The sequence below is a fragment of the Ischnura elegans genome, chromosome 6, assembly GCF_921293095.1.
Source record: "Ischnura elegans chromosome 6, ioIscEleg1.1, whole genome shotgun sequence".
Classification (NCBI taxonomy): domain Eukaryota; kingdom Metazoa; phylum Arthropoda; class Insecta; order Odonata; family Coenagrionidae; genus Ischnura; species Ischnura elegans.
The window spans coordinates 91,871,320-91,893,153 of NC_060251.1; the positions used below are offsets into that span (position 1 = coordinate 91,871,320).

General features: G+C 36.7%; 1 protein-coding gene and 1 long non-coding RNA gene across 6 annotated transcripts in view; one reads left to right on the forward strand and one right to left on the reverse strand.

The window, feature by feature from the left end:
* The window catches only part of LOC124161174, a 34,772-nt gene extending 21,427 nt beyond the window's left edge, over nt 1-13,345 (reverse strand). For both annotated transcript variants that reach the window (XR_006865340.1, XR_006865341.1), the window contains exon 1: nt 12,858-13,345. This is a non-coding gene — a long non-coding RNA (uncharacterized LOC124161174). The remainder of the gene's footprint in view (nt 1-12,857) is intronic.
* An 864-nt stretch (nt 13,346-14,209) lies between these two features.
* Nucleotides 14,210-19,275, forward strand: LOC124161175 (ATP-dependent DNA helicase PIF1-like). 4 transcript variants are annotated; one of them, XM_046537408.1, is made up of 4 exons: nt 14,210-14,297; nt 17,234-17,408; nt 18,218-18,380; nt 18,990-19,275. In XM_046537408.1, the coding sequence occupies exons 2-4, from the start codon at nt 17,288-17,290 to the stop codon at nt 19,147-19,149; spliced, it is 444 nt and encodes a 147-aa protein (XP_046393364.1). In that variant the 5' UTR covers nt 14,210-14,297; nt 17,234-17,287; the 3' UTR covers nt 19,150-19,275. The 4 variants fall into 4 exon arrangements, with proteins under 4 accessions (XP_046393364.1, XP_046393362.1, XP_046393363.1 ...); XM_046537406.1 differs by lacking the exon at nt 14,210-14,297 and adding an exon at nt 15,050-15,149; XM_046537407.1 differs by lacking the exon at nt 14,210-14,297 and adding an exon at nt 15,056-15,143.
* The last annotated feature ends 2,559 nt before the right edge of the window (nt 19,276-21,834 follow it).

Consider the following 21,834-nt stretch of genomic DNA (forward strand, 5'->3'; position numbering starts at 1 on the left):
TGCATCACGCTCGTAAATTTGTATTTCCATTCCATCCATTCTTCTTCCCGACATGTTTCTCTCTTTCAACACCCTGATTTCTTTTCTTCCCTTTTCTTATCTTGACCTCGTTTAATTCATGTTAAAATAGTTCTCGGAGTATAGGTCAAATGTATGTGATGCAAAAAAGTTTTACCCAACGTTTCAGTTTATTTTAAACTATCATCAGGGCTATGAAAGAAAACATGAGAACAATATAAAATACAATGATATACAATAATTTTACATAAATAAATGTTACGATTGAGTTTTTTTTACAATGAATAAGAACAGAATACACAAAAAATTTTGACATACCTTAGCTTTGTACGTATTTATTGATATTACGTTACTAAGCTATTACAAAACCTAGATACCATTAATTTTGATTAATTAAATAAAATAAATTTTACTAAGGTTTTCTATGTCTCTTTTTTTATTACAACTGTTAACCCTAGAACGACGGGCTGGGTCCAATGGACCCAGTTGGTAGTTTTGAAAGTTTATAATTATGTCAAAAATGCACGAAACTGATTTTGATGCCGTGGCTTTTCCTAAATATATGTCCTCTAAAACATAGCAAGAAATAACGAGGACGGGCTCATTACATTTTATAGTATACTACAAAGTTACATAGTGGACGGACTGGGTCCATTGGACCCAGTTGACTATTTTTAATGCTATGGGTAATTCATTTCAACTTATCAGCAATTTTCTTATTTACTTTGTATTTTTGGGAGATACAATGTTTATGGAGATATAAACAAAGTCGTAGGCGATAGTAATTACCAATTAGTGGGCATTTTTTATGGATTGGCTTGAAGCCTTTCATATACTCTTCTAATGTCACATTTAGAGTGACACAGTCAGAAACATGTATCCACATCGTTTCGTAATGGGTAGTTTTTGCAACTTTCTCTGGTTGGACGTACACACAGTGTGAATTATCTACATTCAGTCCCCTAATCTGTAAGTTTTATATGTGAGACCGTTCATATAGCGTCTGCGGTGCTTTCGTGGTGGACAGTCAGAAGTTACGCTCGCAAGCTGGCGTGGTCTCGCTGCTTACCGACATTTGCTGTTATTCCAACTATCTATTAACTGAAGACCTCGAAGAATTTGAATTCCATCATTACATTTTGATACCATGCATGGTAGGTAAAAAACTTTATGGATTATATAAAAGACTATATTCCTTCAATCTAATATACTTCTTCAGTATTTACCTCATTTATCAAATCGTTTACTCCTCAAATGGATTAGGTAGATGAAGTGGTGTATTGATTTTCAACTACTATGATATACAGCAATGTCATTATTCCTGTCTTTACAGGATGCTTGGTGGTACCAAATTTTGTGTAGTGAGGTATTGATGTGACTGAATTCATAGAGTGGCTATTGATAGACTGTGTAGTTGAGGAGCTAAGAAGTCAGAGTCGCCATTTGGATATTACAGTCAAAATAACTATCAAGATATTTTTGAGGTAATTAGAAAAAAGGATTTTTTATAATTATTGAAAAAATTAGCTGTTCTAGCAAAACTATTGAACTCTTTGAATTGCTTGATGATATCAGAAACATAATACGAGACAGTGCTTTTCCAATTTTTACCTGAATTTACAACTAAGGAGTAGCACGAACAATGTTATCTTCTATTTATATCTAAGTAAAGTTTGGAATGAAAAATTGATAAATTTCAATGTCACTTTATTCACAGGCTTGCTAATAGTGACACACATTTGGAGTGCATTCATCTAAAGATTGCAGAACGGCGTGTTCAGCATGTAAATATACAGCGCTAACAGGAGGAGGGTAGTGGTGACTCCGGTGGAGATGAAGCCTAAAATGTTGAATAAGGATGGAGAAGAACTGAACCTTGGCCGATTTTTCTTCATCTTTCTGAGAAGATGATAGAAATGCGAAAATAGGGAATTCCTATCGAGAGAAATTTTTATTTCACGCAATCTAAAAGAGGAGTGGTAAACAAAACCTCATGCCACTAAAAAGGGTAGAATGCGAAGGCGTAATATTTTGCGTCATATCCCGTGCGCCGCGCCGTGTGGAATTTTTATTCTGTCTTCTGCTTTTTTGCTAATTTTGCGTCCTAAAATCTTTGATGTTGTTAGAAAATGGACCATCACTGAAAGCTTTAGTTTTTCAAGCTTTGTAGAATGAAGAAGATGACTCTGAAATAAATAAGGTTCTGGCATTGCTAATATATATCATTTTTACAAGTCAAAAATCAAAATTTTTCACAACTTTGGAGTAAACTAGATGGGCGACCAATATGCAACAGTTTATGGGGTCAAAAGTAATACTGCGGGTTATTTGATTTGATAATGTGACAGAAATGAGGAAAAGCAGAGGCGAAGACAAGTTGCAGACTATTAGAGAGATATTTGATGGGCGGAATGAATATTTGAAATATGCAATCGTGCCAGGATCCTGCATGACAGTTGACGAACAGTTATTGATGTTCTGTGGGCGCTGTACCTTTAGAGAGTTTTTATCATCAAAACGAGGAAAGTATGGAATTAAAATTTTGGCTGCAAGTCGTAGTAGTGATTCATACAATTGGAATGTCCAAGTATACGCAGGTAGAGAATCTCATAAAAGTCGAGAGGTCAATCAAGGGGAAAGATTAGTTACACGTATGGTTGAGGGATCAATCAGCCAGAAACATAAGTAGGTAGCCCAATACTTTCCAAAGGTTTAGCGATTGTAGAGATCATGAGGTAAAATAAACGAGGGATTCCACCCGAGCTCACGCCTGTAAATGCCATACAGCCTACAGGATTTCCTAACAAAGTGGTATCTCATGAATATCATGGAATCCAAGAGAAATTCAACTATCAGAAGAATTTACATCGCGAAAAAGAAAATGTGGCACACTCCTTGACAACCATAGCAACCTAGGAAAGTAAGTGTCGTAAGTGCAACTACAAAAGGGATAAAAAGACACGAACATCCTCTTCACAATGTGCACAAATTATATGCCAAGATCATTCAAAAATGTTATGCAATCAGTGCCTGTAGTAGCATAACAGTTTTTAATAACATTAGTAAATTCATCATACTTTTGTTTAAACTTGATTGTTTCTGGCTTTACTTTGTGAAAATCCATTCTTAATAATAAAACGTTATTGTACTTTTCCACACGATTTAATTAATACGACCGGTTTCGTCGCAGAGGCGACATCATCAGGTATAGAAACCGTTATAATAACAGTTATTTTGTTCTTGTTTATCTGGTTGCTATTACGTTGGTAGGGGAGGGTTGCGTTGGGGTTGGAGCGTCACTCAGCTTCAGGGGAATCTCCAAGAGCGGGGAATAGTTTACAAAAATATTTTAATTTGCTAAAATTCCATTTTTTATATGCTTCCTTATCTCCAACTCCTCCAAGCAGTCCATCCTTCTTCCCTTTCCCTCAAGGTGGAGAATTTCCGGAACAAAATTGCTCCTGTGGTCACTCTCCCATAGATGTTTCGCAAAATGCGATTTTTCTAACTCCCCGTTTCTCAAATGCCTTCCGTGTTCCTCTGCTCTTACTCGGAACGAACGTCCAGTCTGGCCTATGTAACAGGTCTCACAGTCACTGCACTTGAGTCTGTAAATGCCACTTCTATCATTTAAGTCAATTTTATCTTTTGTATTGCATAATAACGCCCTTAAGTTAGATGTGTTATAATATGCTATTTTAAAGTCTTTAATACTTTTGTTTCGTTAAATTTGTTATATATCTAATTTATCATTGACAAAAAATCCATTTTGTAATTTGTGTTAATGTTATCCCTTTGAGTGCGGATGGCATAGCATTGATGCCCAGCGTAGGTTCCGCCAACGGGCGGGTGGCATCACATTGATGCCACGCCGACCTATGTCCTTCAATCGCTCCCTACACTCCTCCGCTCTGTTCTGTGTACTCTCATGATTTTTTCCCGCACACGCATTGGATTAGGCTACCTGGATACGCCTTTCGTTTCTGAAAAATAGTTTATATTTTTTGAGTACTTTTTTTTACATTCATGGAGTACTTTTTAATTTGTAAGATTTTTCACAATTACAAAAAAAATTAAATGCTATATTTTCTTTACTCTTCTGAATATTTGTACTAAATGTGGCCACATTTGAAGGTTATTATTCTCGTTTTAGTCCTATTAAAATTTTTGTAAACAATATTTAGTCATAATCTTACTTCCATGTCATCGACGAAATATATTTTCGTATTTCAAAATACGGTCACTATACACACGCTAAACATAGTTGAATAATCTGTTGCTGTTTTTATTATTGTTTAAACTTAATATTTACATAATGCCGTTATAACTCATTACATTCTTCCATAATATATTTGCAACTCATTTTCTGAACGATCCTTTCAATAGGGGTTTGATTATAATGGTTACGGAAAAAGAAATAGATTTTTTCAACTTTTTCTCATTTATTTCGCATGAGTTTGTTAAAGTTACTAGGTGGGAATAATTACGACCACCAATTCGTTATTCACGGGACATAATGAAGATTCTAGGAAAAATTTTAGGTATATTTTTTTCATTTTGAATGGGAAATTAGAATTGGGGAAATCGCGGGGGAAAAAATGATCGAATTTCGGGGCTCAAATAAAAGAGTCGTTTTATGTCACCGCGGAATAGACTACAAGTCACTCTGTGTCGCCCGTTATCTCTATTTTTAGAAGTATTTTTTTCCATTCTTATTAGAAATGCATGCAAGTATTCTGTTGTGTGCATATCGTGGAGAAGGTCAGCTCTCCTTTCTCAGGTTTTGCGACTCTCGCCATTAGTACAGTCTCTTCTCCGGAAATCTTTCGATTGCGTGCATTTTCACTCCTCTATAGAGATTTTATTTTTTCTAATATTACCGCATGGCCTTTTTATATTGGACATTTCAGTATTTTATATATATTTAGCCACTTGCGTGGGATATAGGAGAAACCTTTATTTTTAATTTTATTCTTATTTTCAAACCCCAAAGAACGGTTTATGCCTTTAGTGAACTAGGCTTAGAATATCTCCTCGCCATGAAACTACCTCTGGCACAATTTATTCAAGTGTACACATGGAACACTACATTTGGTCTTCTCCGCGAAGGTTTTTTTTTTTTACTTTGAAGCAATTTACACATTTTACTTCGACCAAATAGAGCTATTATAATCAGAAAAGGGAGTCAGCAAAATTTCTAAGCGCAAAGAAACAATTATTTTTGGATTATTATACGTTGTCGTTTTGTCTGGAACATACACGTTTAGATATTTCTTGTACGTCGGTTCTAAAAGTTAACGCTTACATCTCTCTCTGACTGAAATAGAGCAACCTCATCAGTCTTGTATATTTTGTAGGTGTAATGTATTCTATTGTAGTATATTTTATAGGTGTTAAGGTGAGGTTTACATTGAGGATGCAAGTATGTGGGAGCTGGAGGAAATATTCTCGTCTGAATGGCTTCAATCCATATTGCCAATGCGTCTCAACATTCAGTTCTTCAAGGATAACCGAGCATAGGAATCTTACTTCTGGGAAATGGGAGACATTTTTGGTCTGATTCACCAAATGTATTATTGTGTGAAGTATTGTTAGATGGTCATCCATTCCAGATTATTGGAAAAGGTAGGAAAATATCTTCGATTTTTCTTGCCTTAACAGCACTTTTTCCCGAGACCGATTTCAACTAATTTTCCGTTGCATGCATTTTGGCAGGAACCCTGGAATAGATGATCCGATACCGAGAGACACCTTGCATAAAATTCGACCCCTTTTGAATTCATTCACTCAAAGAATGAAAGAAATTTTCTATCCGGGTAAAGAACTCTGCTTCACGAGTTCATGTTGCTTTGGCGTCACAAACACGGCATAACATTATATATGCTTTCTGAGCCTAATGGCCTCGTGCAAGATGCTATAATTTACACTGGGGCGAAGGATCCTGATGTTGGAGGCAGGGGACATGCAAACAAAGTCGTGCGAAAATTAATCTATAGATTTCTCCTCTGTGGGCACAGTTTATACAGTCGCGTAGCTACGATTTTGAAATGGGGGGTTTTTGCCGGAGATTATGGGGCCCTTTCAGATGGTGCGGGGGCCATTTTACCCGTTTTTGGCGCCTCAACGGGGTTTGTAACCCATAACCCCCCCTCCCGTGGCTACCCTACTGAGTTTATACATGGAAAATTATAATTATCTTTTCAAATATCTATTGAGTTACTCAAAAAAGACACCACTGAAAATCTAAGGGCAAACAGAAGAAATAATCCTCCTCACGTTCTAAGAACAACTAAAAAGTGGCGAATATACCTCTGATGGTGTATGATGTGCAGAAGTTCCAGGGCTGTGTTTGAACCCTTTTTTCAAAGAATTTCACAGTTATTAGTTAATTTTTGCAGCATTTTAAAAATTTAGAAATGTGAAAATTAACATTCCAAAACTTTTATTTACCCAAAATTTGATGCATGGATAGTGGATGAAATCTGAAAAAATATTTATCTTATTTTATAATTCAATTCCGCCATCATTTCAGAAATTATTTCAAGCTTCTTAGTTGCTACGTAAAAATATGTTGACCGTGATTCCTAATTTTTGTGTAACGGGTTGCATAAAAATCCGGAGCATTTATCACATGGGTGCGGATGGCATCACTGTGATGCCATTAACAAATTGTTTAATAAATAGTCAAATGAACATAAAAATCCTTTTTTTATTGAAATTGTTTTCATATTTTCGAAAAACAAAGTGAATGCAGTGAAAAAAAATTCTCCGCCAATGTGAAACAACTCTGAGAAAATGTTACGCAATGAAAGGGTTATTGTGCTAATGAACATTCATAAAAATGGGAAAGGTGGAGTGATATTTCTGGTAGAGGGGATAATATTATTCTCCGCTGCAGTAATAGCTGAAAACAAAATAATTTAATAATAATAAAGACGAAGAAATATGTTGAGAATGTAAATAAGATGGAAACCATCACTTAACTCAGTCTAAATTCATCATAAACTGGTAATATTGTGGAAAAAATGTTTCAGGGTCCATTGGACCCAGTCAGGCTACTACGCGATAATTTTTTTTCAGTCTTCCTAGGGTTAATTGATTTAAGTGACCCTGATTTGGTTATTTAAAATTTTGAATGAAAGCTTCACGGGTTTCCAACTGGGTTAGGGTGTGCATGGGGTAGGCCAGGTTTCGTTGAGGGACTAACATGTCACAGCGATTAAATTCAATGTAAATATCACTTGACACTCTGTTTTATTCTCAATCCTATTTTACCTCCACTTCAAGATGGCTCTCTCCTTAACAATCCATTATTTATCTTTTATCACCATAGCATCGCCTCAAAAAAAGAAATCAAAATAAAAACAAACATGCTCACAAGTAAACAAAACAAACAACAAATGAACTTAAAAACAGAAAATAAACTAAACATATGCAAAAGTGACATTGGTCATAAGGACACATGCATCAGGACTTATATGCTGCGTTGGTCCATACACTATTTTAGACTTATGTCCAGTACACTCCTGATTATCGGGGCTAATGAAGGGGAGAGATGGCACGAATAATGGGAAAACACGGATAACCCAAACTTTCACATAGTTCAGAGTTGATAGTTTACCGAAAACAAACTATATATTATTATTTATGCAGGTATTCTGTTATTTTAGAGTGATTCCCGGACTCATTGAGACTTTCTTCGCCAGTTTGCGACCTTTTTAGCGGTGATAGCCCTAGTAGCACCAAACGGATTATATCTGTATATATTTAAGATTTCGAAATACATCGGTATACAGATTTGAAAATCTGTATATTATACATATTTAATACATGTCTGATGATCCATAGTCCGTGATGTATACCAGAATCTTTAAAATGTACAATAATATCCTTACGGCGTGACCGGGGATCATCAGAAATGTATAACATGTGTATAATATACAGAATTACGACGAGTTATACATATTTAATCTATATAAAATCCATATAATGGCAGCAGATATAATATGTATAATATCTAGATATAATCTGCGTGGTGGAGGACATTTGCATGTATTTTATACAGATATAATATGTATGCAGTGTATACTATGATACATATTAAATCTAGATATGTATAATCCTTTTGGTGCTACTAGGGAACATGGTGTAGACCGACGTTTCGTTGAGGGACTTACACGCTAGGGTGGGCCGAAAAAAGGTTTTTTTTCCTGATCAAATTTGCCCTACGCGGGAAAGTTGCGAAATGATATAAGGATCTCGCACACAAAATTTTTTTCAAATCGGATAATATTAACCACTGCCGCCCGAGCTCTAAAGTTTAAAATTTTGTGAAAAATCAGGCTGATTTCAGAATCAAACGGCTATGAAGACGAATTTTATGAAAATATGGGATAATGGATAATATCAAAGAGTGGATACATGTTTATAGTTTATGAAAATGAAATTTGAAGTTTTTTTGACAAAATCTATGGTTAAAAAAATGCCTATGAAATAACAACAAAATTAGAGTATAGACCACCCGCACAACACAACTCATTTTTGCCTACATTTCTAAAATTCCATTTTGGTGGCTAAATTGCAGGTAAAATAATATTTATTTCGATTGAATTTCATTTTTTATCAAATAATTCATCATATGGTAGTAAATAATCCCACAAAAAGTAATAATAAGGTAAATTATTTGAAATTAACATCAAGCATAATGACTAATAACGTACCGATGGAGCTATTTTCAACAAGAAATTCAGCCAAAGCTGAGAAAAAACAGAAACTGAACACCAAGAATCTCACTAAGTAGCTCTCTGCTAGTTTCGTAAAGAAACTACCCAGATCTCACCACGAGGAAGAGGCTACCATCGAGTTCCACCCGTGTCCCCCCCACCAACCTTCCAAAGGACACGATTGTGAAAGTACATCAATTACTCTGACAAAATTATTTTGTGATTTTTTTTCAAATTTCGGCTGAATTTCTCTGTCTCTTATGCACGATAATTCCCATCCATGCCTGCGTTCTGTACTGCACACGGATTTTGATGCTAAAATTATCATTTTTACCATACTTTCAACTGCTTGTGTATGGCAGGGAAAAGGTACTTCTAATTCAGATTTTTCCGTAACAAGGTCTTCCAAGTTGTTGTTTGTCATCCCAGCTACTATTGGTGGTTGATTTACCTCAATTGGTTCCCAGTCAACCAAGTCAATATAATTTTGATCGTCGAAGTTTAGAAAGATTTTGTGCTTTCCCTGCGAAAGGACTGAGTGAAGAGTTCTCCGGATCGCCACCGGGTCAGGAACTCCATATCTGCCGACGTTTCGATGTCCGACTCGGTCATCGAAACGTCGGCAGATATGGAGTTCCTGTCTCGGTGGCGATCCCGAGAACTCTTCACTACATCGAAGTTTAGCTTCGGAAAATTCGAATTTCCTCATTTCCTCCTGCTGAGTTTCTCTCGATTTCAATGTATTTGTGATGGCCATTGCACGAATTTGTCTGCGTTCATCGGCTGACATTGCAAGCAGAATATTCTCTGGGTGAGCAAAATTACATTTCCCTGAATCATAGAGTAGCGGCGTAACTTGATGTCTCTATCTATATATTTCATAAGAAGAATCATGTTCATAATATGCTTCGGGCCTTCTGTTCAATATTGTCTCAATTTTATTGAAAACAGCATGGGAGCGTAATCTTCGATAACAAATGTTGGCAGGGTCATCAGTTCTTTTGACGGTGCGGAACGATAGTTCATTGCAATGAAGCAGGCAAACAAACCAATGCAAAGGTCTTCTTAGGGCCATTTCCATTCTCCTGATTACTCCGGCATGGCTTCCGGTGTTAACGTCAGTTCCATCGCACACAATTTCTTGCAGTCCATCGATAATGATCATTTCCTCCGCTATAAAATTCGTGATGGAATATTAGAGGCCAATAGCTTTGCTGACACATGGGGTGACATGCCATAAGTAGCGTGAACCGGGCTCTTGAACGAGAGTTACATGCTCCCCACCTATTGTTTTCACTTTGATTGACTATATATTGAGTCTTTCCTCTCGTCGAAGTAAAGCGCTTGCAGTTTAACAGTTCCCACATTCCTCCGAAGAGACGTGTGCAATCTTTCTCTTTCCCTTCTAACTTCATTCTTGTCAACAAAAAGTACATCGACTCCTTGAGTAACCAACCTGATATCTATTAGGTGCGCAGATGCAAGTGCTGCATGGATATGGTTTGATATGCAGAATTATTCACAGGATGATGCAAATCTTGGCAATTTCAAATTACTTACACTAACCTTTTTCCATGAAATCCTCTCCTTCACTTGCATTACATAACTCTCCGTTCAATGTCATTTTATCACCTGAGTCTTCCGAACAGAAGTGTTATGACAAAATAGGGTGGAACATTCGGGGGTTCCTTTTTACCAAATGTGCCATACCAGAACTTGATTGGGTCCTTGATGTACCTAAGTCTGTGGTCCAGACCTGACATAACACAGGCAGTAAACTATCTCAGCCAGTTCAATAGTTGCTTTGGTGATGAACATTGGGCGTGTGCTAAGAGAGTGCTGAGATACCTCAAAGGGACTCTTGACCACTGTCTTGTGTATTGTAAAAATGATGAGGGACTGTGCGGATACTCAGATGCAGACTGGGGTAGCGACTCAGTGGACAGAAAGTCGTACTCTGGGTATGTTTTCACTTTTGGTGGGGGGGTCATCTCCTGGATGTCAAAGAAGCAGAGTTTAGTGGCTCAGTCCTCTACAGAGGCCGAGTATGTTTCTCTGGCAAAGGCTGGGAACGAAGCTATCTATTTGAGAAACTTTTTAGAAGAACTTATTGGTGAAGTTTCTCCTGTGACATTGTTTTGTGACAACAAGGCAGCTATTTTTCTGTCAAATAATGCTGCATTTCAAAAGCGAACGAAGCACATTGATATTGTGTACCACCATGTGCGGAATCTTGTGGACACGGGGCAAATTTCGGTGCAACATATGCCGTCAGAGGATATGGTTGCTGACATATTCACAAAATCTTTGCCCTATCCTAGATTTAGAAAGTTTGTTGAATTGCTTGGTGTTATTCAAGTGCGGGATTAAAGGGGGTGTGTTGCTCCTAATTTGTTTGAGTTAATCCCGCCCTATAGAATGATTTTTGTATGTCTTTTGTTTGTTTCATTGAATTGTGGGTAAAAAGAATGTGAATAAGTGAATATAAAATGTTTACTCGTTGGACTAACTGCTAGAGTTTTATTTCTGAAGTGAACCGAAATTTAAAACGTAAAAGTAATGCTAGAGAGGATTCTAGCGTCGTATTTTAACACAAACCGACATGAAGGCGTTCACCAAAAATGTTAACCCAAACGATGGATTTTTCTGTTTTCATATTATTAGATAATTTGAGATGATGAAAGCCGGACACAGTTAAATTCCGGTTCATTGCACCACTCACGATTGTAAGAGAAAAACGCATATTTTCATTCACGGCGGTTCATCCACACTATAATAACATATACAAGTTTCTGACGAGACTCGATGAATTTCTCATCATTGCTTTCCATGCAACTTATTAAGTGAGTATCGTTGGTCTTGCGAAATGATACATAAGCTCAAATTAATTTGAAAGCAAGAATACCTTAAAATGTATGTGCTTTTCCCCGTAATGTACGGTACTACGCCAAAAATACAATGACTCAGGAAGTTTCATCGAAAATACCCGATTATATAACTTAGGGCGTAAATAATTCACACAGCTTTTCAACTCTTAAGTTACGAATGAATAGTTAAATAAGTATTTTTAACTGAGTACTGAGTTTCAGACGCATAACACACCAAAGGGCAAGCTAAGAAAGAATATTCGATACTATAAACTTGGCTGCAAAATTATAATTCCCAGTACCTCCTTCAAACACACGTTTACTGAACGAAATAATACAAGAAACAACTAAAATAAAAGAATTTTCCGTCGAATTGCCGCTACAATATTTTAAATCACCACTTTTAGTATTGGAGACATTCATCAACATCCCCAAGCCACATATAGCTAGAAATTTCATCCAAATAATTAAAGCGTGAAAGGGTAAGTAAGGCGTAACCTTACTGTTTTTCGTGGAGGTGAAACTGTCTCTTCTGATCGCCCGAATCCACTCTCCAACTCAAGATATTTTGGAAAGCTAAAAACTTTAACTTAATTGGGTCCACTCCTGGAGTTTTCTACGCACCCCGGCACTGAACACGTTAACGGCGTTTTTCACAAAAAATACCTCACAAACACATGTTTCTTAAGCCCAGCGAATGAAATTCAAGAAAAAAAGGAAAATTCACTATCCTCAGAAACTTCAATTTTCAACAACTAACACCACATAAAACCCTAAAAATTCGTGAAACTTATCGTACTTCACTCGTACACAACGAGTTTCAAGAATATCACTACTTCGCTCAAAGATGATCTTATGAGTGGACTCATTAAAACCGATAATGCGCAAATAGGCAATTATCAGTTTTTAAAGTGAATATTAATCCACAAATATAATTTTCCTCGAGCGAGAATGTCAAAAGCATTTAAGTCTGTGGTAAGAATTTATTGAGAAATAATAAAAACTATTAATTATTGAAGCAATAACACAAACAATATTAAAATCAACCTCCAAATACATTTTGGCGCGTAGAATTTTTTCGAGAAACCAACACTTGAAGCCAACCAACACTCTGACATTCGCCCACCGTTCGATGCTTACATGAAATCTCGTTGTAAATCACTTTTAATAACGATATAAATGGCCAATTTACTAGGATATCCCTGAATAATAGCAGAGTTCAAAATGAAATAAAAGGATAGAAACCCACCTAGGAATTTCTGTCGGCTGGAACTCGTTTCTTGGAGTGGCCATGGAAGAATCTTACATGGAATGGCAAGTATCATTAAATATCTACCAGATGCATAGGAATATGTCTATTTAATGAAAGTATTTCCACTGCTTAATCTACAAAAAATACCGTCATTTTAAATACTGATAGTAATTTCTAAAAATATTTGAAGAAAAGCTACATACATCAACATTTAAAAAATTATTGATGAAAAAAGAAGCCATCGAAAGTTTCCGCAGAATTTATAATCATTACACGCATTTAAAAATCAAAAATGATAGATGACTGTTAATTGTCTCAGTTCCACGATGGTTCTACGTGTCCTCGTCCTTTGGAATTTAGAATACACTTTATACTATTGTTATGTACTCGGGTGTCGCAAGTATATTTTTTACTTGAAGCGTAGAAGAAACGTTTCTCAAATTTCATTCGTGGTTTAAGTTTCAAAAGTCGCCGCCAGGGGTTAAGATGAGTTTCAGTACTCATTTGTTTTTAGTTCCTAATAACGCCGGGGGTGGCGTGAGGGAACATAATAGCGGGCATTTCAAACCTCATATGTTTTCAGTTTACAATGTTGCCAAAGGGGCGCTGTCCCCTAACGACGGATTGCTCGGTTTTCATGTGGTCGGTTCGGGTAGGGGATGGGATGAGTTGGATGGCAGCACTGGTACGGTTGGGTTGGGTTAGATGGCAGCACTGGTACGGTTGGGTTGGGTTAGATGGCAGCACTGGTACGGTTGGGTTGGGTTAGATGGCAGCACTGGTACGGTTGGGTTGGGTTAGATGGCAGCACTGGTACGGTTGGGTTGGGTTAGATGGCAGCACTGGTACGGTTGGGTTGGGTTAGATGGCAGCACTGGTACGGTTGGGTTGGGTTAGATGGCAGCACTGGCACGGTTGGGTTGGGTTAGATGGCAGCACTAGTACGGTTGGGTTGGGTTAGATGGCAGCACTGGTACGGTTGGGTTGGGTTAGATGGCAGCACTGGTACGGTTGGGTTGGGTTAGATGGCAGCACTGGTACGGTTGGGTTGGGTTAGATGGCAGCACTGGTACGGTTGGGTTGGGTTAGATGGCAGCACTGGTACGGTTGGTTGGGTTAGATGGCAGCACTGGTACGGTTGGGTTGGGTTAGATGGCAGCACTGATACGGTTGGGTTGGGTTAGATGGCATCACTGGTACGGTTGGGTTGGGTTAGATGGCAGCACTGGTACGGTTGGGTTGGGTTAGATGGCAGCACTGGTACGGTTAAGTTCAGATTTTGCCCGTCGGATGGCAGTACATGCGTGCAATAACTCCGCAACTCTCTATGTGTTCTGTGCATCTCTTGCGCACCCACTCGCTGTGGTCCGGCATATGAATGGCAACCATATGATAATGATGATCTATTTTATTTGATGTTTGTATTATATTCACACAGTGAGTAGGATTTTAGATACTTTTTTTTGAATGACTCTCCTTTTGAAGGAATTCATTGTCATCACAACTCCTCGGACTGAACCATTCAAATATTTTTTATCCAGTATTTCTCCTATAATTTCCTTCTGTGAACTTGTATTTTATAAATGCTGAGAGTTTCGGTGAACCTTAAATGGCAGAGTTAACAATCTAATACCACATAAGAGATATTATTCTGAATATATAGTGAATTCTTCTTGGAATAGTTTTCTGCCAGCCTCTCGAAAACCTCAACCAATAGCAACTCTTCGTAGGCTTACAGGTGACCTAATTAGGGTTAAAACCAAACACGATTGGCATTTGTGTTTCATGGATAATATAATTACGTGAAAAGAAAGAGATTTTTTGATACACCTTTTCAATTTAAAGAAACAGTTTCTGTTAGTAGCATTTAATTTAAATGTTTGAAAAGCCCACCTGTTGGGTTGGGTTTTAATGAAGGGAATTAATGTTGAGTGCCTGTTTTATAATGTCGTCGAAGCCTTTCGAAAACAATTTTCAGTGCCATAGCATCCTGCACAATATGTATGCCTATCCTTTACACTACAAAATTGTCGACCATGGTCACACCTATACTTTCCCGTTTACACCACAATGGTATGATCATAATTTCCCGTTTACACACCGCGAATACCGGCCGTACCATTGTTTCATAAAACGTCATGCTAAACTCGCAAATCGTCTTTCAGCTGATATTTTTCGTCTCTATCTATCTCCACTGTACTTTGAGGAAGCGATAAATATAATTGATGAATTAATGTAACATAGAAAAAATCTGTTGCATCGATTTAAGGAAGTATTTAGCAGGTGATGGTAGGAGATATTGAAATTTTATTACAAATCTTTTGCTTGTCAGATGATTGCGGATTCGATGTTTGTAACATATCCACACAGTGACTAGGATTTTTTATAACTTTCTTTGAATGACCTTCTTTTGAAGGAATTCATTGTCATGAAAATTCCTCGGACTAAATCATCCAAACACTATTTCAACCAGTTTTATTTCCTTCGTAGTTTAAATAGCAAATATTGCATGATCCGTAACCTTTTGCACATTCACTCGTCTTGTGGCCTAGTGTTTATGACCTGCAATATTAATTTATTGACAGTTTCCTATAATTTCATTCTGTGAACATGTATCTTATAAATGGTAAGACTTTCAGTGAACCTTAAATGGCAGACTTAACAATCCAATACCACATAAGTGATATTTTTTAAAGATATAGTCAATGTATTCCTCTTCGAATAGTTTCCTACCAGCCTCTTGAAAATCTCAACGAATATCAACTTCTTTGTAGGCGTAAGTGAGACCTTATTAGGGTTAAAAACCAATCACGACCGGAAATATAGTTATGTGAAAAGAAAGAGATTTAGTGATACACTATTTCAATTTTTAAAAAGCAGTTCCTGTGAGTAGTATTCAATTTTAATGTTTGAAAACCAAACCTGTAAACAGGTTCAAAATGGTTAAATTAGCTATGAACTTAAAATTCGATAAAGAATATCAGTTAATTGATCTAGGAGATCATTGCACGAAAGGTTTCAAGCATGCATTTAACGTTGATATAGCCACATTTTTTCAGTGGTAATTAGCAATAAGCAGGAGAAATTACTTGTGAACAATCCTTTTTACTCTCTTGATGAATTTTTTGATTGCACTGCATTGTAACATGTTCTTTGTACTCTAATCAATATTGCACATAGTCAAGTAATGTACATGTATCTTTGTTTATTTTGTATTTGACGTTGTCTATTACTGAAAAGTTAAACGACAATAAAATCTTTTTATTATTTATTATTATTTATATTCAGTATCGCAAGATCAACTTGGCCACAAATAATCCTTTCAATTTATATTTAGACGTGGAGATTTCGATACTTGTACATACCTTGTTTATTAATCCAAGCTTATCCTAGTATATTTAGTACATGTACTCTTTCAGCGCGTGAATCCAGTTAAAAGTTTCAACATTCTCTTGATGATTCCTAGATTCGTTAAAGCTTTACTGACAGTTCCTTATAGTTTTAGTTTTACCTCATAATTCAGGAATGCAAAGTATAACTTTTATAGGCATAACTTTTTCAGTGGTAATTAGCAATAAGCAGGAGAAGAGTTATACAACAATGCGAGGCGGTTCATTACAATTTACTAATTAAAGGGGATAGGAAAAATATATGTATAGGAATTAATAATGTAGATGATGAATAGGGTACGTATCCTTGCAAGATCGTCTGTTGTGTAGGTAAGGGTTTTAAATTGGGGAGGGATAGAAGGTATAAAGTGTTGTAATCAGACAGTGAGATTCCTAATTTATTAATTATTCGATTCGAGAAATTTATTTTTGACAGGTTCAAGCTGGATTCTCTGTATTATGATACGGTGACCAGTTAAGAACTGAGTATATTCCAATTTGCAACGTACCAAAGCATGAATATTGTTAAATTTTTCTCAGATTCTCATCATGAATTCTACATTCTTTTAGCTTCCTTGATTTAGTTATGCAGTCAACAGGATCCGTGGGCTAGTTCTTAGGCATAATTATTGTTGAATGAATTTTTGTTATTGTGGTTCATAGTTTACCTTATTACTTCACAGTATGAATGTTGTGTGCGCTCAAGAATTTTGTGTTTGTATGTATCTGTAGTTCTCGCCTCCACAAGTATGATAATCTTGCTGCAGAATTGACTCTGTTTCCTCAAAATTTGAGATATTGTCAGTGTGGAGCCCGGCTCTTTAAGGAAGTTTTTGTTGTAATTCAACCCTACCAAGCCGTACTTTGACTGAAACATGGCTTGGCATCGGTATACAACGATTGCAAGTTCTCCTGAGGAAAGTTTGAAGAAGAAATTTCTATGGACATTTTATTATTTTGGTAATTTTCCCTATTGAACTGTAGGTGGCCCCATCAGATGGCTTCCTGAGGTTCATCTGTCTGGACAAGCAAATCAGGATGTTCAAGGATCAGTGTCTCCAGGCACGCTCCTCCTTCCTGCAAGAGTTCCTTTTGGAGATTAAGCAGGCCACGGAAAAACAGCTGCTTGACGCTGGATTTGAGCAAAATCCTCAACAAAGTGAGTTCTTCATTAAGGTAACTGCATGAGGAAAATGATATTCTTAACCCTTCTTTGGGCACATAAAATCTTGTTATGCAGTTGGGTGTGTGGGCCACACTGATGGCCCAAATTCAATTTATTTTAATTTCCTTAAGTGTTCAACATTTCGTAAAAAAGTTTTTTCGTAATAATGAATTTAGACTTTGTTTATTGACCTTCAGATCTAAAAAATCTACAATACTGTTGAATGAACTGCAAAACTGACTTGAGCACCCTTTAAAACCTATGTTTAGACACGTTGGTTGTCACGATGGTCCCACATTTACCTCTATGACCTTTGACCTCAGTATTAGCCTTGGAGGTCAAATAGTGGATAAGACGAGTATTTGGACACTACCAATGACTTGGGCACCCTTTAAAACCCATGAACCACCACCTTTGTTGACTGATCACCCGCTGATTGGGTCGACCTGGGTAGCAAAATTCTTCTCTATCACTGGAGCACCAAAAAAGACCTACACATCTGAGAAATTTGTACTTTTACTTTTTTGGGACGGTTAAGCACTACACATCCTAATGTATTCTAAATGGACTAATGGGGAGCCCTTGTGTGCCTTGAGAGCAAGTTACAAAAACATTCTCTGGGAAAATATGCATGTATGTGCCAAATTTCCCAATGATCGGTGCAGTGGATTTTGGGGTCTATCAATCTTGGACTAACAATTATAAGAACTTCCTCTTTTATATATTAATGTTTTAGTTTTTGTTGCATTTAAGGGTTACTATCAATTGTTGTTAATTTTAAGAAGGAAATGTTGTTATTCTAGGTAGTGCACAGGTAGATAGTGGAGGTTATGATGGCCCAGCAACTTTCTGCTTTCAATCTAGCGCTTGGGAAAGATGTGGCCTTGAGAGCTATGAGGTGCAAGAAGTACATCGGCAAAGGGATCCTGAGTTTGTTTCAATACTTCAGAGCATAAGAATTGGTCGGTAAGTATTCCTAGAGAAAATAGTCCATTCTATATATTATTTGGAAATAAATAACATTAGGTTGGTATCAGTGTAGGTGGAATACAATATCCCTTTAAAATTTGTTTTCAAACCTTGATAGTGAGGGAAACTTGGTATTTCAGTGACAGTCTTTGTAATTATTCCATAGTTTTTCATCTTGATATTTGTATGCAGTCATGCTTTTTTTCTTGAGGCTCTAAAGTAATGAGTTACATATGTATTTAGATACACATGTATGGTTTTGAGCATCATATAATTATGTAATTTGGTAGAATATACCCAAATAAGTCGTATGTATTTGCAATGAAAAGATTTTTCTCTTGGTTGATAGCTTTTCATATATCCATAGTACTCTTTTTACTCAATGGCTCTAAAGGTTTGATCTCTGTGATATTTATTACAAAGCTCTCAGAATTATAAAGGCTTCATAATTGTGGTCAGGACATAATTCATTATTATGAGAAGGCATGTATACTATAAAAGTTATCCTGATTTACGCATCCTGAAAGCCATCATTTTTTCAATGAAAATTCATCCACTGCATCAGCTAACTCAGTGTGACAACACCTTTTCTTTTGCCTCTCTTAGGGTCAAAGAAGAGATTTCAGAGAAACTTACTTCAACGATATCTAACCAGGTTGAGGAAGGAGGTATCCTGGCTACTCGTCTGTGCAGTCATACCAAAGATGCAGATCAAATCAACCAGTCACGTTTAATGGAGTTACCAGGTAAAGTCTTCATGGAATAATCGATGGAACTCAAACTTAATGCTCTCCTTTCTTTGAATAACTCATTGAAACTAGTCGCAGTCAAGTTGTAATACTATTCGATCTTTATGAAATAAACTTACACCATGTTAACTTGCCAATCGGGATTTCAGAAGTCTGGTTCTTTTGTGTATAGTTATTTGAGGACAGGCAACCCTCGATTATCAATTTCCTAATCATCTGTTTTGTGGGTTATCCAGGCTATTTTCTCCTCCTTGCTCATAGAATTTCAGAGACTATTCTATAGGCAAAATTGATGGAGTTCTTTAAAAGTCCAATGTATCTCAATATAATGCATCGATTAAAATATGTAATTGTGAAAATGTAGATACAGCAGAATCCCGATTATGCGGCTGCGACTTATCCGTGCTGCACATTATCCATGCACGATTTTCACTCTCTTTCAATGTTTTCCGCGATCTATATAAAAAATAAAATTGGATGCAAAATCACTTGAATTACTGCATTTTAATGCTAAGCTACACCAGACTTATTATTTCCATCAGTGTCTTCTTTGTAAAACGTAATTATTTCATTTACTTGCCAGCAAGGAATGTTTCAAGTTTACTTGAACGTCTACTCAAGGAATGAAAATGACAAATAAGCGGCAGGGAAAAAACTCTTGATTAATTTAAAAGATTCTTCAACAGTTAACCAATCCTAAGTCAACAAAAATGTTATCCATGGTCTTTAAAAGAATGCAGCAATGCAAATGCGCAATTATTGCTGTGGTCTCACATGTTGATTAATGCAGCCCAAGAGTACCAGACATTTTGTTGCACTCAGGCATGTTAATGCCGTGACTAATGAAGGTCTAACTGAAGAGGAAGGGATTTGTGGAAGTAAAGGCAGCGGGGGAAGTGAAAGGAGAGAGATTGGATGAGTCATAACCAGGCAATCGCCAGTGTGGATACTCTAGAACCGCTGCTGCATGATGACACTAGCTGCATTCTCGAGAGCTCCATCTTCCTGTTTTCCAAGCCTCCCAGTGCATGACCGCACTCCGGGTTCATGTATCCACGTCCCGCTGTTGCTACCGAGGTAACTTGTGCGAGACACGACTATGTCGCATTTTGCCCGACAGTTTACAGTGCAACCTCGATAAAACGACACCCCACGGTGCACCAATAAACACTCGCTATAGCAAATTGTCGCTTTACCGGAGGTGGAGCAAATAATAGCCAATATACCTGTTGCGAACAGTTATACAGGAACAGGAGTGGTGCAGCGACAGATTAATTTCTATCCGATAAACGTAAGCATAAATCCAGGCGAAAGGTGATGTTTTTTTGCATCACTAAATTTCCTTACTCAAACAACGACTAACTATTCAAACAATTTATAAGCGCCGCACTGAATAAATATCATGCAAAGCATTGTTTTGTAAATCATTATGCCACGACCGACCGACGAAGCCATTTTTCTATGCACTTAATTAGTGCATTTACGTAATCATTCTATTATTTTGGTATTTTCCACTGAAAATTCAAAAATTAACTAATAAAACTGTATCGCGGTTATTTAATGCCTCAAATGTTTCCATTGGTGTATTTTTATTGTTCCTATACATTAAGCGGCAGTGAAGTGACATAATGTATTGCATTTGTTTCTGCAGTCGAAAACGGTGGAAGGTTGTATAACATTCCTGCCTTAGAAGACTTTTTCTATCAGATAATGTAATATCTTCACCATCTACAGTAAAAAGTATGCTAAGCTTGAAAAATGATGCGATTAAAATTGCCTGGTGGATTGAAATTCGCTTCTAATCCCACTCTCTTCCTCGCAAATGTTATCAATGAACAACAAAAAGTACAATTTAATCTTGCGATTTTGTCAATTCAAAAAATAATAATCTTGTTCTTGTTAAAAACTTGTTTTCGTTTCCATATTTATGCATAAATATGAAAACGAAAACAAAAATTTATGCATAAATTCCCAATATAAATCCTGATAAAATATTTTACTTACAAAGAGCTGTTGCCCTCTCCCCATGTGATGGGAAGTATAATTTTTGGTAGCAACGTATACCAAGTTATGGCCCCTTCACAGGTTTCGGTGCCATTGAAATGGCCTTCCTCATCCATGTTTAAACTTAAAATGCCTACAAAAAAAGGACATCCATTTTCATATATGCAAGAAAGGAATATCACTTGACCAAATTTAAGTTGAAAATACTATTTTCAAACTTTACGGGGACCTGAAATACTCATTTTTCCAATGCATGATTCGAGATATTTCTGGCATCGATTTGACGTTGGAATCAAATAAGAATAAAATGAAAGTGATACATATTAACTCATTAAATTATGATTAGACTCATTATTACTCAGCACTACTTCTAATCCTCTTGTCACCGCCTTCCGTATTCGGGTCACGGCCTTAGGCATAAATACTCTACACTAATTTACAAAAATTATCTTATAATATATTCTTAAAAAATTAACTTAAAATAATTATTCTGCCTGCACATAGTCGATAGCACTGACTGTCAAAGCAAGCGATTATGCCATCCCTATTTTTTAATGAATAGATGCTACCGATCCGATAACCATTTGATACGATAAATCGATTACAATGGAATTTCACCCATCTCTACGTTGAAGATCTTGTCGGAATTTTGTTTGCAGCTCTCATGGTGGAAATTGAGGAAATGGTATGATGTCCCA